The following is a 16,936-nucleotide window of genomic DNA, read 5'->3' on the forward strand; positions in this document are numbered from 1 at the left end:
TCACATGTCATCTGCTGTGCAAGGTCAACTCTGAGTAGTGTTTTCTATGTTCAGTGCACTCTATTCTTTAAATCAATTATTATTCTGATTCTAAATCAGTGGAACTTCTCAGGAAGTTTTCACTCTTTCAGAGGAGAGGCTCTCATTTTTTCCAGCTTTGCCAGTGTTTCCTTATTCCTTTTTATAAACCAGTCTTTTCTTATTTAGGACAATATAAATGTTTTGTTGAAAGAATAGATAATTCCCAGTTTTACGAAATCTGTGGTTCTACAAAACACATATGCGCAAAGCCCAAATTAATATTCCCTTTTTTCTTGTCCTGAGGCTAAGTAACATATCCTAGAGTGACAAATAGTATTATGATAGACAAATTTTTCTGGAATTGGAGTTTCTAGAATTTTCCATATTACTATTTAAACTGCAGACTTAAATGTAGGTGTCAGGGGAATTCTGTGAAATTAGAAGAAAAGTAGAGGATATAGAAGTAAAGATCAGAGGTCCTATTTCAAATTGCATTTCAACAACTGATTTAAAGAAATCACAAAAAAATAGGTCAAACAAAAGAGAAATAGAATCATAGGCTGCTGAGAAGGCCCAAGACTAACATTTGCAGGACAAGGCAAGAGATCAAACGGAGGCTCCAGCTACATTTTTGTTTCCCTATGACTCCATGCTGTACCTTGAGAGCTCACCTGTAGTGTCATCCTAAATTCCTCCTTGAATGGGCAAGGTCACGTCTAGTGGCAAGGTCAGTGGCTCTGGTTACTGTTATCTAAAGGTGGCTCTATTGTTAATAATTCTTTTTATGTTTAGGGAAATTCCCCAGAAGCATTTTAAATTTTGGAAGGTGAGATGGGATGGGCTTGTGAAAAAGGTGAAACTCTAATTCAGTGTTCCCTAATGTGAGAGTCATCGGCTCCTGGGTAGCTTTGGAGTTAGGATAGGGGTTGGCAAATCTGAATGGCTTTATAGCATTTTCTGTAGACAATAGACATGTCAAACTCCTCAACAAACACTTTACCAAAGATATATTGGGTTGAATAAAATGCAACCTTGTTTTAAGGTGTTTTAATATTGATGAAGCCTTTTTATTATTATGTACATTTTTTCAATCCATTAATACCAAAGGAGAGAGCTACCATTATGTGGTTGTCTTATTACTACATATTTTTTTAATTCTTGAAAATGGATCCATCTACAAAATACCCAAAAACGAACCAATTGAGAAAAATCAATTTAGTAGTTCTTTAAAAGAATTTAATTAATTAATTAATTAATTAATTAATGCTCTCAGGGCTGAACAAGTGCAATCTTGTGCTGTCAGTTAAACTTTTGGGATGGGGAACTAGCCTAAAGTTTTTACTTGACAGAGGAGGGTTTTATTTGATTCCTCAGTGACTCAGGTCAAAAAAAATGTTAAATGCTTCCAGGCTACTTTGAGAGTGATGTTTCAATACAGGGGTGGGTAAGATGTGGGAAAATAGGCCAACATAATTTAGTTCTCATTTGTGTCCAATAATTAAGAGAGGATATGAATCATTTTCTACTCTAGTTAAATCCACGGCATCCTCCATTATATCCTAGATCAATGTATTGGGTAGGGTTCTGAAAGGAAGCAGATGTCACACTCCAATTGAAAGTAATCACAGAAGTGTGGGCAGGATAAAGGAAAATCAAGGTGGTTTTGTACCCTAGAGATAGGCCTGAAGAGGAAGAGGAAGTAAGAGTTACTGGAATCCGAGGAGAGGGTGGTATGAAAGCCAGTGGCAGAAGCTATGGGCTTTAGGAGAAGAATTTTATAGTAAAGAAGTCAGGGGAAGAACTAGCCTGACAATTCTCACTTCCACGAGAAGAGGAGGGGTAAGGGAGCCAGGACACAAAGTGAAGTGGGAAAGGATGGAGTGGCTCTGGATGTATGAGTAGAAGATAGAACAGCCAACAACACTAGATAACATATCAACTATCTGTCTTCCATTACAGACAGGGTGGTAAAGGGAATTGGGCTCTGTATATAAAAACACAGTTCTTGGTGATTTAATCCAGACTGTTTGGCTAAATTCTTCAAGTTCTCGGATTCTTAGTTTTATGTTTGTGAAATATAAATAGAAGACCTCCTTTCCCAGGTTGTTCTCAGGTTTCAGACCTGTTAGGTAGATAAGTGTACAGCAAAATCACAATTTGCTAAAGACTTTAGGGAAGTAAAGAACCTTACAACTTAGTCATCTACCATCTTGCTCTTGCCTATCAACTACTAAGTGTTCTGTACGTGCTCTGTGTAAGATTTATATTCTAGGCAGTCTGTAATCTAGCTAGGAGTTATTGTAGGGAGATACTGAATGCTCCTTGCACTCTATGAGCATTGACTATAGTCTGATCTCAGTATGTCTTACACATTTTACGATTTATCAGTTTATTTTGTTGCTGATGTGTCTAATAAAATACAAATTTATTTAAGGGTGGTATGAAGTCTTGATATCTTGTTGGGATTTTGTTTTTCTTTTGTTTTGTTTTTAATTATGGTGCTACGTTTTCACTATCAAAGAAATACTAAAAACATGTGATCTTGTGGGGTCAGGTCAAGAGAAACTTTTCTGTGATTCTAAAAGGAATCTTGTACTTAAAAATATTTAGGAATCAATAGTATATTTTGGCTTTGTGTATCAACTTGGTTATATTTTATAAAGAAATTTTAGGCCTTAGAAATTGGTTTCCAAGGCCATCCCATTTATAATTGGTACTTAGGACTAAAATAATAAGATACCTAGAACTAAACCTAACCAAAGAAGTGAAATACCTCTACTAAGAAAACTATAAAACACTGATGAAAGAAATAAAAGATGACACAAAAAATGGGAAGATATTCCGTGCTCATGGTTTGGAAGAACAAATGATGTTAAAATGTCTATGCTACCCAAAGCAATCTACACATTAAATGCAATCCCTATCAAAATACCAACAGCATTTTTCACAGAACTAAAACAATCTTAAATTTTTAAAAAAGATTTTACTTATTTATTTGATGGAGAGAGAAAGAGAGTGAGAACAAGCAGGGAGAGCTGCAGGCAGAGGGAGAAGGAGAAGCAGTCTCCCCACCGAGCAGGAAGCCCAATGTCGGGCTTGATCCCAGGACCCTGGAATCATGACCCCAGCTGAAGGCAGCCGCTTAGCCGACTGAGCCACCCAGGTGTCCCTCTATCTTAAAATTTATATGGAACCACAAAAGATCCCAAAGAGCAAAAACAACCTTGAAAAAAAAAAGCAAAGCTGAAGGCATCACAATTCTGGACTTCAAGTTATATTTCAAGGCTGTAGTAGTTAAAACAGTATGGTATTGGCACAAACATAGACACATAGATCAATAGAATAGAACAGAAAATCCAGAAATAAACTCACAACTATATGGTCAATTAATCTTCAACAAAACAAAATATTCAATGGGGAAAGTACAGTCTTCTCAACAAATGGTGTTGGGAAAACTGGACAGTAGCATGCAAAAGAAAGAAATTGGACCACTTTCTTACACCATACACAAAAACAAAATGAAAATGGATTAAAGACCTAAATATGAGATGTGAAACCATAAAAATCCTAGAAGAGAATACCAGTAGTAATTTCTTTGACATAGACCATAGCAACTTCTTTCAAGATAGGCCTCCTGAAGCAAGGGAAACAAAAGCAAAAATAAACTATTGGGACTACATAAAAATGAAAAGCTTCTGCACAGTGAAGGAAGCAATAAACCAAGAGCAACCTATGGAATGAGAGAGGATATCTGCAAATGATGTAGCCATTAAAGGGGTTAGTACTCAAATATGTAAAGAACTTACACAACTCAACACCCAAAAACCAAATAATCCAATTAAAAATGGGCAGAAGAGATTAAAAGATGTTTCTCCAAAGAAAACATCCAGATGGCCAAAAGACACATGGAAAGGTATTCATCATCACTTATCATCAGGGAAAGGCAAATCAAAACCACAACAAGATACCACTTCACACCTATCAGAATGGCTAAAATCAACAACACAAGAAATAACAGGTGTTGGCAAGGATATGGAGAAAAAGGAACACTCATACACTGTTGGTGAGTAGGCAAACTGGTACAGCTACTGTGGATAACGGTATGGACATTCCTCAACAAGTTAAAAATAGAACTACTCTATGATCTAGCAATTGCGCTACTGAGTATTCACCCAAAGAATACAAGAACTCAAAGGGATACACACACTCCTATGTCTAAAGCAGCATTATTCATAATAGCCAAGATATGGAAGCAGCCCAACTATCCATAGACTGATGAATGGATAAGGAAGATGTGGTATGTATACCGTGGAATACTATTCAGCCACGAAAAAGAATGACATCTTGCCATTTGCTATGACATGGATGGAGTTAGAGAGTATTATGCTAACTGAGAGAAAAAGACAAATACCATGTGATTTCAGTTATATGTGGAATTTAAGAAGCAAGGGAAAGAATGAGAGAGATGGAGAGACAAAGCAAGAAAGAAATTCTTTTAAAAAATTATTATTTTTATTATGTTACGTTAATCACCGTACAGTACATCATTAGTTTTTGATGTAGAGTTCCAAGATTCATTGTTTATGTATAACACCCAATGCTCCATGCAATACGTGCCCTCCTTAATACCCATCACTGGGCCAAAGAACAATTTGATGGTTACCAGAGGGGAAGTGGATGGGAGGATGGTGTAAGTAGATGTTAGGGGTTAAGGAGTACTATAGTAATATATTACTATATTACACACCTGAAATAACACTGTATGTTAGCTAACTGGAATTAAAATAAAAACTTACACTAAAAAAAAAAAAAAAAAGAAAAACGGCTTCTGAGGACAAGTCTTTCCCTATATGGCATAACAAATCTGAGGGCAATACTGGTACCAGTTCAATGATGCCTTTAAAATAGAGAGTTTTCGGGGCGCCTGTGTGGCTCAGTGGTTAAGCCGCTGCCTTCGGCTCAGGTCATGATCCCAGGACCCTGGGATCGAGCCCCGCATCGGGCTCTCTGCTCAGCAGGGAGCCTGCTTCCTCCTCTCTCTCTCTGCCTGCCTCTCTGTCTACTTACAATCTCTGTCTGTCAAATAAATAAATAAAATCTAAAAAAAAAAAATAATAAAAAAAATAAAATAAAATAGAGAGTTTTCCCTTTCAAATTCTCAGTGCAAGAAATAAAAAGGAGAAAGGTAATGATCCAATATAGGAGTGGGGATGAAATGTGGAAAAGTATATTTAATCCTGAATATAAGTCATTCGTGTGTAGCAAAAATAAGAGAGGCTATGTGAGCTCCTTGCCCTTCTGTCAGTGTCTCTGGTTTGACGCAGTGTCTCTGGTATGAGCCAGCTTTTCTTGTTAATCTAGTCCACAGGCAGAAGAGCACATCTTGTGGATCCAGGCAAACCCAATTTCACATCCTGGATCTCCAAGTATCAGGTGGGTGAATTTGGATAATTCTAACTGGTGTAATGTAAAAAGATCCAGATTGCAAAGTTATTTTGAGTTTCAAAAAGACAGATTGATGTTGTGTGGAATGAAAAAAAATTTTCTTCTTGGGTGCTATGGCTCCAAAGAATGCTCATCACTTTAGTGTTTAGAATTTCAGTGCTGGAATGACCCCAGTAATCTCTAACTTCCTTTCAAAGATGGAAACCCAGAGAGGTTATAGGACATGCCCATGGCCATAGAAGAAGTTAGTGGTATAATTCAGACTGGAATTCCATCCTTTCCAGAAAGTGACATTTGTCAATGACAAAATTGGAGGAGGAATCAAATTGAACCGAATACAGGTTTGAGAATCTAGTGGTATCCATTGAGCTGATGATGAGACTCAAAGGTGAAGTCAGGTGTCACCAGGAAGGTGGCAATCCAGTAGAAGGAGAATATAACCACATCACAAGTCTAACGATGATCCAACACAAAATACAAATACACTGAGCTGTCTGTCCGGAGGAAGGAGAAATTATGTCTGAGGTAGAAGACATAGTGAAATCTACATAGTAGTTAATAAAAAGATATCCTTCCCGCTCTTCCCATCTGCCCCCTTATTTATTAATAGAACAGATATTTCTTTATCCACATCTATGTATCAGATGCTCTCTTAGTAGTTAAGGAGAAACTAAAGTACAGGTTTCCCTGTTATCTCGAAGTAGAGCATTCCTAGGAAAACATTTGATAGGCCGAAATGACATAAAATGAAGAAGCAGTTATCATGAATTTACATGGAAAATTTGAGTTTTCTCAGACCCCCAAATCACCTCTCTTAGGCCTTTCTGATACCAAAGGACACATCCTGCTAATGAATGCACAAAATGAACAGATAAAACACGGATGCCCTTGCCCCTGAGTGTAGTTCTGGGGAAGGAACGCCTCGGTGTCCTTGCTGTTCCATCCACGGTGCCGCTGTCCTGGCTGGCTGCAAACTAAATGCTGAACGCTATTTTCGCTTCTCGCCTTTTCCCCCAAAGAAAAAAATCCTCTTTGGATTTCTTTCAGGTAGCGAAAACAGGTACTAACTAATGTGGGTCTTTTGTAAAAGCAAGGTGGCATACCATAAACTTTAGAAAAGCAGTTGATACCTGGATGCCTAAAAACTTTGTAATTAACGATATGAGGGAGATCTGCTGCAGAGGGGCTGCTGCAATCAATTTAGTGATGATTTCCCCAAGAAAGAACCAAGTGCAGAAGACCCCCTAATTGTCAGGGCAGCAGGTAAGGTCCTGGTCCTAGGTGTCAGTGGGGCACCTGGCTGGACCTCTGAGGCTATCCTTCAGCAGGTGCACTAACACTTTAAGGAGCTGGAAAGACGCAGTTTCCTCCTTGATCCCCGCTCCTCCTCCGCCCAGCCAAGGTCTGGCATTGTGGGCCACGCCCCTGCGCGCTGGTTGGTCCTCACAGACATGATGAAACTTCCCGCAAGCATTACAGGAGCGAGGCCCGTATAAAGTCACAGGAAGCCCGCCGCCCGGCCCGCCTCTGCAGCTTCTACCTGGCATCTCCTCGCTGTTCTCTCCGTCCGAGCCCAGGTAAGCCAGGCTCTAGCGACCAGCGCAGCGCCCTCCCAGCGTGCCCCGGAGCCGCCTCTGGAGGGCCGGCCCTGGAGGAGAGAGGAGGAGGTGACGCTGCGGCCTCGCTTGCACACCGGAGGGCAGAAGCGGGTGCAGGCGCCTGCCGGCGCTGCAGCTCCGGCGGGTAAAGGGGGCGGGGCCGATTGTTGCGCACCTGGGAGCTAGCGGGGAGGAAAGACTAGGATCTAGGTCTTCGGAGGGAGGGATCAGGTGAAAGACGGAGGGGAGGCCGGGCTGCGGCCCACTTTGGCCCCTATAAATTCTTACATTTTTTTTTTTTTTTTATTATATTGCGTGTCAGCCTGTGGAAATTTTCGCAGTCTGGGCGCTCTGCGGTGGACCCGCCAGAGGGTGCACGTGGCTGGAGCTCAGCTGGAGTTTCGCGCAGTCTCTTGGTCCGGGTCTCCCAGCGTCGGTCAAAGCCTAAGGGTCTGCACTTAGCCCCTCACCTCTGGCTTCCCACAACTTTTTGGCTCCCCTCTCCTTTCCCCGCCCCCCTACCCCAGACTATAAGGCTCAACAAGTGACTTGATGAACCAACCCCACCTAGGAGAGATCTGTTCAGGGCGACGGGCGGAGCGGTATGGAAAAAAGCAAAAGAACTAACATTTCTTTCTCAATGGTATCCATTCTGTAGGGCTGGTTTCAGATTAATGTTACTATTTTGACGAAAAAAAACCGTTTTCTGCTGGGCCCTTGGCCTATTCCTTCATGGGCCATTGTCCTGGGTGCCTTGACTTAACAATTTAAAAGCACTCATAACTCTTTTTTTCATTGATTGGCCGCATTACTGTAAGATTAGTTAAAAGTAACTTAAGTCTTGAACTTGTGCAGGAGTTGGTTGCTGATACCTTAATGTAAAATAAAACAATATGGTGAAGTTTTTAGTTGGTAAGCAGCATGGAAATCAAATGCATGGAAGCAGCACTGTCCAATTCAGTCCACATGTAACTATCGAGAACTTGAAATGCTGACTCGCCCGAATTAAGGTGTGTAAGTGTAAAACACACCAGATGTTGACGACTTAATAAAGGCAATGTAAAGTATCTTGTCAATAATTTGTTATACTGATTATATTGAAATACCTTTTTTGGTGCATTGTGTTAAAATATATTTAAAGTTGTCTTCCCTTTTTCTCTTTACTTTTTTAATGGGCCTACTGGTATTTTTACAATTCCATATTGGCTTACATTTCTGGACGGCACTGTTCTAAAAGTTTATGAGGAAGTGCAGAAAATTACAGGGAACAAGTAATAGCAGTAGGAAAAAACATAAGTAGGACCTTTGCAAGTAAGCCTAAGTCCAACAAAAATAGGTAGTAGTTTTAATGTGCTTTTTCCTGCTGGGAAAGGTAAGTGTGCTTCACTAATGTGTGTTTCCCTTCTTTCCCCTCCGTTTTAGTGCTTAGTGTGTGTTCCTTATGCAGGTTTAATAATGGGATTCGCTAAGTGGCATTAGGAAGACCGGTAAATGATTCACTAATGACCTCTTGTGATTTTCAAAGCAATTTCTCAGCCCATTTTTAACTGGTATAGAGGAAAAGATACATGGCTTATCGGTAGTTATCTCACTTAAATCTAAGTGAATTTCTCAAATGTCTTATTAGAGCCTATTTGGCAAAGTGCATGGAAGGGACTGCATAGGATATTTCCAGGTTGTTTGAGTCACTATTAATTTTTGTTTGTTTGATGTGGTCTCATTAGAAAGCTAAACAAAGCTTTGGTTCATTTAGATGCAAACGCCCTGAGAGGATTACCCGAAGTGACTGATGTAACTTGAATATATGTATGTATTTTCTTGAGAATTTTTGTCCCAAATTAGGTTTGCTGCAAATTTGCAGTAAAGATACCCAAATAAGTTTCTAAGTGTGAGATATTTTGGTAAAATAACTGTTTTGAGTTGGTAGCAGCCAAATAAAATGGCCCTTTATTTCACAGTTGAGAATATGAAATTGCAAGGAAATGTCCGTAGGAATTGTTTGCTTTTTGGCCTATAGGGATTGCCACGTTGTTTTTCAGAGATGTTGGTGTTTGTGTCCTACCTGCTTTGCTTTCCTATGAACCAAGACAACTTTAAGAGAAAATACTTGAGAACATTTGTGTCATTTAGGACATTTGGATGGTGAACATTACGTATTTCTGTCAACTTAAAATGCTTTCTGTTATATAGCCAAGATATCTGGTATCAGACATGCCTTTCTTTTTTCTCTTTAGAATTTCTTGCATCACGTTTGAGTAAATCACTTAGAGGTAAGCAAGAAGTTGTGAAATGATTATAATGGTTGTATATCTTAACATAACACTTGAGCAATATGTATGATCTTTTTTACCCGCTAGACTCAATGTGCAGTATAGGTAAAGACAGGACGTTTAATTGTCAAAGAGACCCGAGAGGGGACTGTATTAGTAATTTGGGGAGTCTCTTGGATTTTTGAGGGCTTCTGAGGCTCTGAGATGGAGAGAGTGGGACGGGGATCTCTCACTAGGTTGGAGCCAGCCCGCGTATGTATCTGATGTTAGGAAGTAAACCTCAAGTGTGGCCTCACTCCCCCAAGGTCTAGCTGGCCAATCCCAAGGTGAGAGAGATGCAGGCATTGACGGGGTGCCAGACTGCTACTGCTGGATGGAAAGATCATGCGTCTTTTCTGAATACTTGTATGAAAATTAAATCATTCTCAACTCCTCTGTGCCTGCCAACCTAATGGAAAATTGCTGTAGACGAGATAGTTTAAATGTCATTCTTTGAAGTGGTTGATACCAGTTTTTGGAATCAAGATTTACTACAGACTTGGATTGGGTATTAAATATTTAACTGGCCTGCTCTTTTCTCCATAGAAAGCCCATAGCCCCATTGCACCATGTGTGGGATTTGGGCCCTCTTTGGCAGTGATGACTGCCTTTCTGTGCAGTGCCTGAGCGCTATGAAGATCGCACACAGGGGTCCAGATGCATTTCGTTTTGAGAATGTTAATGGATATACCAATTGCTGCTTTGGATTTCATCGGTTGGCAGTGGTTGACCAGCTGTTTGGAATGCAGCCAATTCGAGTAAAGAAATATCCTTATCTGTGGCTCTGTTACAACGGTGAAATCTACAACCACAAGAAGGTAAATAAAACAAAACCAGAAGGTATTTGAATGTGATTAAACCTCAGAGCTAGATGGTTATAACTTTTTTGTACTTCATGTAAAGCTTTTTACTTCTCCAACAATTTCCATGTTCATTATCTCATTTGCTCCAATTATAAGGATGATGCACTGAGACCGAAGAGGTCAAATGAGTTGGACACACACACACACACAAATGAGGATTACAATTCTTTAACTCTCAGCACTTTTTTTTCCTATTATGAATTTGAATATTAATCAGAGCCCGTGTTTGGTGCTGGGGATACAATAGTAGGAATGAGAGGTAGTTCTGCACTCTGATGGAGCTTATTCCATTACAAAGCAAAGAAAAAAAATCCCTGTACCTATGACTGAAATATATAAATATATATATATAAATGCCTGTACCTATGACTGAAAATATGGATGATAGGGGAGATCCAGTGATCAGAGAAGACCTCTGGAGGAACTACCACCTGAACCGATACCTGATGCACCATGATCAACTAGGGGGGCTGGGAGGAACTTCTCATGCAGAGGGAATAGCATGTATAGAAGTCTGAGGAAGAAAGCAGTCCTGGGATAGTCAGATGTGAACAAGGGGTAAGGTGGGGTGAGGGTGGACAGGACCCGATCAAGCAGGACTTGGTAAAGAGTTAGAATATCATTCTAAGAGCTGTGAGAGCGGAGGATTTTAGGGCAGGTATAGAGTTCAGTAGTTGAGAGGTCATCATCCTTGTAGCTTTTATATGAGGCTGCCCTCAATGATATTTATTACGTCTGCATACTGCACTTAAATAGAACGGCAAGACAGAAGGGTGGCCAGAGGAAACAGTGCGGGAAGTGATTTTCTAGTAGCATTAAAATTGGAACAGCTGTCTAATCTGGGGAAAGCTTACTCAGGATGAGAGTGGTAAGAGAGGGGAAATTCTGATCCCAGGAAGCCACATTGGCTAAGAGCTTTCCAATCTGGAATTATTTGGCTAGTGTTTCATACATCTTTTAAATTTAAATTTACAAGTAATTGTTTTGTTTGCCATCCTCCTCCCCAGCTTTTATTTTTGAGAATTTCAAACATATATTAAAAACAAAAAACCCCCAAAGTAGAACCTAGATTGTATAACTATTAATGTTTTGTCCTATTTGACTTATTTTTCTCTTTCTGTATATACACCTAGGCATTAATTTTTTGGCTGAATCATGTTAGTATGCTACAGATATTGTGATACTTTACTCCTAAATATATAAGCACTTATCTTTTCAAAATTAGGGCATTCCTCTACCTAACACCAATACTGTTAAACCTAAGAATCAATAATATCATTTCATACTCAGTTCATACTAAATTACTGCGAGTTGGCCAAGAATTTCTTTTTTTTTTAAATTTTTAATTTTTTTGGCAAGGGAGAGTAGAGGAAGGGCAGAGGGAGAGAGAGAATCTTAAGCAGATTCCTTGCCCAGCAAGGAACCCCACATGAGGCTTGATCTCCCAACCCTGACATTACAACCTGAGTGGAAATTAAGAGTCTAGATGCTTAACCCACTGAGCCACCCAAACACCTCTGCCAAGAACATCTTTATAGTTGCTTTGTTTTGTTTGAAGCCAGACATCATTCACACTGTTTCTTTGTATTTTTTGAGTTTTGTTATGTCATGTCAATCATTCACAAATAAGGATTTACATTCTAGTCACCCTTTGGATGTTTTTATCTCTGGACAATGGCTTTTGCCATTATTGTCTGCTTATAGGAATAATCTACTTTTTTTTTTTTTAAGATTTTATTTACTTATTAGAGAGAGAGCACGAGAGGTGGGAGGGTTAGAGGGAAAAGCAGACTCCCCACTGAGCAGGGAGCCCGATGTGAGACTTGATCTCAGGACCCCAGGATCATGACCTGAGCTGAAGATAGTTGCTTAACCAACTGAGCCACCCAGGCACCCAGAATACTCTGCTCTTAATAGGCTTCTCATTAGAGAAGTTTTTATAGTTAACTCAGCAGATTCCTTTCATACATTTCTTAAGAGCATATTATACACAGGCATCATTTTTCTAGGTGCATAGAGATGAAATGGTGAGCAAGAAAAGTAAGAATGGATTTCACAGCAGTGAGAGTGCAGGAAGGAACAATTAAGACTTCTTTCTTACTAAAAAAAAAAAGACTTCTTTCTTACTAAGCCAAGTTAGTACCATATACGTGAGAATGCTGGGTTGGGTTATGGCACTATTAACCTTTCACTTTAAATGACATAGGAAATACCTTGTTTAACTTGAACAACATTTCTACTTTTACATATTTTATTTAGAAGTTAGAAAATGGTATTTCAAAAGTATTTTTACTCTAAATTTATCTAATACGTTGTATTTTCAAAAGCATAGACATTCCATTACTTCTACTAGTCATCTAAGGGTATGCAGCGTGAGCAGCCAGAAATTAGACGAAAGAGGAGGATGGCCATTTTCGGTTTATGTAAAGTCTGCTGCAATGGAAACTCCAAAGCCTATTTATTTATTTATTTATTTATTTATTTATAACAAAAAGAAAACTTACTCTTGCTAATAAAAGACAGCTGGAGATGTGCTGGGTGTGGAGGAAGAATAAATGAAGGAGAGGAGGACTCTGAGTAGAGGCTGGGGCAGGGAGGAGTCTCTCTCTGCAGGGAGCATAAGGGGCTTGCAAACAGCAAGTTGGAAGGCAGTGTGATAGCTGTATGGGGGACAAGAGAACGGGGGCTTTTATCTCCATGCAGCTTTTACCGCGTGGTTTTTTCAGGAGACTGGAAAGCGGTACCTGGGAGTCATTAAGCAATAACTTCCCTGCAGGGTTTAGCTCAGGAGCAGTGCTGACTTGGTGGCAGTGGTGGGATAGATTGAGGGAAGACGTTGCTCACCAAAATCACTGACTGCTTTAGGGTATACTCTTCCTTCAGATGCCTAAGCCCAGAAGGGTCCCCAGAAGACTGCTTTCCAAGCCCCACCTGCTAGTGCCAGGGTCTCCCCTGAGAGTCTCTCAGAGTAGGGGGAGGGCAACAGGAAGTGGCTCTGTAGTCCCTGGAGGCAGCCAGAGTCCATTTTGGGGGTCATTCTGTGAGTGCCCAGAGACAGTTTCACAAATCCTAGAGTATGTTTAATTGTGAAGCATGTTTATAGGTCATATGTAGACAAACATATGTAGACAAACATTTTAGAAATATGTTTTAAATATCAAAACGTACCTAGGATTTCCACCTTATTTTGTTAATGTGAACCTCTTCTCTCTCCACTGTCAGCCAAAAATAGTAAGTTCACAGAAAGAGCAACTCCAAGGACTTCACCCTCACGGTTTGCAGTGGTGATGGAGAGCCACAGGGTCCGAGTGTCCTGTAATCAAACCCTCTCCCTGTGCACTCGGTGTGATCGTGACCATCACTTTGCTGTGCCTTTGGGGCATGTGGGCTTCTAACGTGCCCCTGTCATTTTGTCTCTCAGTGAGAAGTAGCTTTAATGCCACTGCAGTGGTAGGAGGACTGAATATCACAGTCGTCCCCTGGGGGCCAGCAGGTTTGTTTAGATCATGTGTCTTTATCATTATGATGGAATCATCTATTTGCTGGGGATCATACAGACTATGTTTGTCCTTTAAATAAAAAAAAAAAAAGATTTTACTTACTTATTTGACAGAGAGGGAGAGAGAAAGAGAGCACGCACAAGTAGAGGAGGAGCCAAGGGAGAGGGAGAATCAGATTTCCTGCTTAGCAGGGAACCTAACATGGGGCTCCATCCCAGGACCCCAGGCCAAAGGCAGATGCTTAACCTACTGAGCCACCCAGATGGCCATTTGCATAACCTACTGAGCCACCCAGATGGCCATTTGTCCTTTTTCTTTCCATTTTCATAGGCAGGTCTTGGAGACTGAACTGGAACAACCTTAGCTGATACTCTGTTCCAAAGTCAAAGTATTACAGTGTGGAAGCACACATTTTTAGTGTCATGGCAACTGGGGCAACCTACTTGCTTCAACTTACATATAAATATGTATGTATTACAGACATAGCACATATCTAAGGTGACTTTCTATCTGTCCACGCATGACTCTTGGGATGCATTGCCTTCATCAGAATGTAACTAAAATTTTCACGGGTTTAGTTTTATGTTACAAAGAATTTGCAGAATTGTGACTTCAAACAAGTTATATTTTGGTAATGCCATGATTCTTCTAAATCACTGAAGTGTATGCTTCTAGAACGTAGAAATACTGAACCAACTTTGCAGTGAAAAACTATTTGTGAGTGCACACAGATTCTAACATGTTACTTTTGCTGCTGTTTTTCAAAGCTGCAACAACATTTTGAATTTGAATACCAGACCAAAGTGGATGGTGAGATAATCCTTCATCTATATGACAAAGGAGGAATTGAGCAAACAGTTAGTATGTTGGATGGGGTGTTTGCATTCATTTTATTGGATACTGCCACTAAGAAAGTGTTCCTGGGCAGAGATACTTATGGAGTCAGGCCTTTGTTTAAAGCCATGACGGAAGATGGATTTTTGGCCGTGTGTTCAGAAGCTAAAGGTAATTAGAGAATTTTTCTGTAGGTTTTCATTAGTGCTCTGGTTTTGTGTTTCCCTCTAGATCCTATTTGCAATTCCCGTGGTGGGCAGTCCAGAGGTTTTCAAGCAACTATTTGTCAGTGCTTTTAGAATAATGTATCTAAAACTAATCTGTTCATGGTATTCCCTGGTTAAAACTTTTTAATTAACTCCTCACCTCCCATAAGGGTTGTATGGCTCTGTTGTAGTCTGCTGGCTAGTGATGGGATCTGGGTCCAGTCTGGTCTTTGAATTCAGTATGACAGATTACTGGGCTGACGCACTCAAATTGTAAATCATAATGAGTATTTGATAGGCTGTTGTTCTTACAACAGAACATCGATTTTGTATCAAAGATCGTGGTGGTGTCCATTTGGTTACTCACTGTGAAAACTTATTGAGGAAATTTAATTATACTGTTAATACACAGTATATAATAACTAGTAAAGGGGTAGATGCCTGACTTAATGTCCAACTTTAAAGTACCTCATACTGGATTTATTTGCTTGTCAAAGGTCCAGGAACCACAGCTGTTTTCTTAAAATACCTCAAAGAAATGACAGCCAGGATATCATAAAATGAATAATTTCAAGTCCCTCTCCTTGCTTAGTGTATCTTTTGTTTTCATACTTAATTTATTATAGAAAATAGATTTTCTTGATCTGAAATTTCAGCGAGGGAGAAGAAAGGGAACATTGGAGATTTTCCTATTGCTCTGAAATACTGGAAATCAGTGTAGCCTTGCTCAATATCTCTGTACCATTGTGACCTCTCTTGTAAGTAGATAGTAATATTGGGTTAATTTTCCCCTGTTTTGCTGATATAATAGACATGTGTTTGTACGAAAAAGGGAAGTAGGAATTTAGAGGACAGTAAGTTCTGTGAGAGTTAGTGTGAATTGTAGCATGAGTAAAATTCTTTTTTGGAATTTGTAGGCCTTGTTAACCTGAAGCACTCCACAGCTCCTTTTTTAAAAGTGGAGCCTTTTCTCCCGGGACACTATGAAGTTTTGGATTTAAAGCCCAATGGCAAAGTTGCCTCCGTGGAAATGGTCAAATACCATCACTGTAGAGAAGAGCCTCTGCATGCCCTCTACGACAACGTGGAGAAGCTGTTCCCAGGTACTAGAGCAAACGCCCACTGGAAATGATACTTTCCTATCACTAGAACGGGTCACGTGTGAAGAGCTATTTCCTGTTTCATGTGGATGTGGCGCACTGGGCTTTGGCAAAGTCTCCAGTTGAGCACATGTCATCATGATAGAGAGATGAGTGTGTACCTCATTTCAGTAAATAATTCAGCCCAAGATTTTCTGGAACCATTTGCTTACTTTATGTGATTGTAGGTTTTGAGATAGAAACCGTGAAGAACAACCTGCGGATCCTTTTTGACAATGCCATCAAGAAACGCTTGATGACAGACCGAAGGATTGGCTGCCTTTTATCAGGTGAAGGCTGTTAAAATGCCTAACTATACTGAATGCGTATTTAAGTAAATGGCTTGTAGCCATCCCTGAGGTTTTGACGATAGAATATCGAGGATTTAATCTTTCTCTCCATCAGAGGATGAAAATGTTTTCCATAAGCTGCATTTGATATTCACACTAATATAGCAACATCTGCTTACATTACAATTACTGGGATGAGCGAGCTAATAAATCGTGTCTAGTGATTTTTTTTTTTAACCAATTCAATTACTGCAACCATTATCTCGGGTTATATATATTAGATTGTTTTCTTTGATTAAAGTTGATTTTCAGTTTATAAAACTTGGGGATTTTAAATGGCAAAACTCTCGTCCTGGGGCTTCACAGGATTGTAAATCCTACCTGCTCCTCTTCCACAAGGCAGGTAACCCGTGTACTTCCGGTCTCGCTCACAGGGGGCTTAGATTCCAGTTTGGTTGCCGCCACCCTGTTAAAGCAGCTAAAAGAGGCCCACGTTCAGTACCCTCTCCAGACATTTGCAATTGGCATGGAAGACAGTACTGATTTACTGGCTGCTAGAAAGGTAAGACACTGCCTCTGCCCATTATGTAATTCAGACAGACGTGTTAGCATAACAATCAGGCCCATAATTAATGATTCTGTGCTTCTGCTCCTGTATTGACTCAAGAAATTATTTTAAATTTAAATATATTAAAATGGAATGAAATGCCTGTTGAATATCAACAGTGTTG

The 16,936-nt window shown here is 39.9% G+C and overlaps 1 protein-coding gene across 11 annotated transcripts in view; it reads left to right on the forward strand.

The window, feature by feature from the left end:
• The window catches only part of ASNS (asparagine synthetase (glutamine-hydrolyzing)), a 145,353-nt gene that overhangs the window by 123,747 nt on the left and 4,670 nt on the right, over window positions 1-16,936 (forward strand). For 2 of the 11 annotated variants that reach the window (XM_082693677.1, XM_082693682.1), the window contains exons 3-10: window positions 5,383-5,454; window positions 6,285-7,043; window positions 9,299-9,334; window positions 9,920-10,191; window positions 14,504-14,741; window positions 15,694-15,879; window positions 16,104-16,205; window positions 16,640-16,767. In XM_082693677.1, the coding sequence (XP_082549803.1) occupies window positions 9,943-10,191; window positions 14,504-14,741; window positions 15,694-15,879; window positions 16,104-16,205; window positions 16,640-16,767 (903 nt within the window). In that variant the 5' untranslated portion in view covers window positions 5,383-5,454; window positions 6,285-7,043; window positions 9,299-9,334; window positions 9,920-9,942. Of the gene's footprint in view, window positions 1-5,326; window positions 5,455-6,284; window positions 7,044-7,141; window positions 7,210-7,966; window positions 8,075-9,298; window positions 9,335-9,919; window positions 10,192-14,503; window positions 14,742-15,693; window positions 15,880-16,103; window positions 16,206-16,639; window positions 16,768-16,936 lie in introns of those variants that run through there. The other 9 variants (XM_082693680.1, XM_082693683.1, XM_082693684.1 and 6 more) reach the window with 8 other exon arrangements.

The sequence above is a fragment of the Mustela nivalis genome, assembly GCF_964662115.1.
Source record: "Mustela nivalis genome assembly, chromosome: 12".
Lineage (NCBI taxonomy): Eukaryota > Metazoa > Chordata > Mammalia > Carnivora > Mustelidae > Mustela > Mustela nivalis.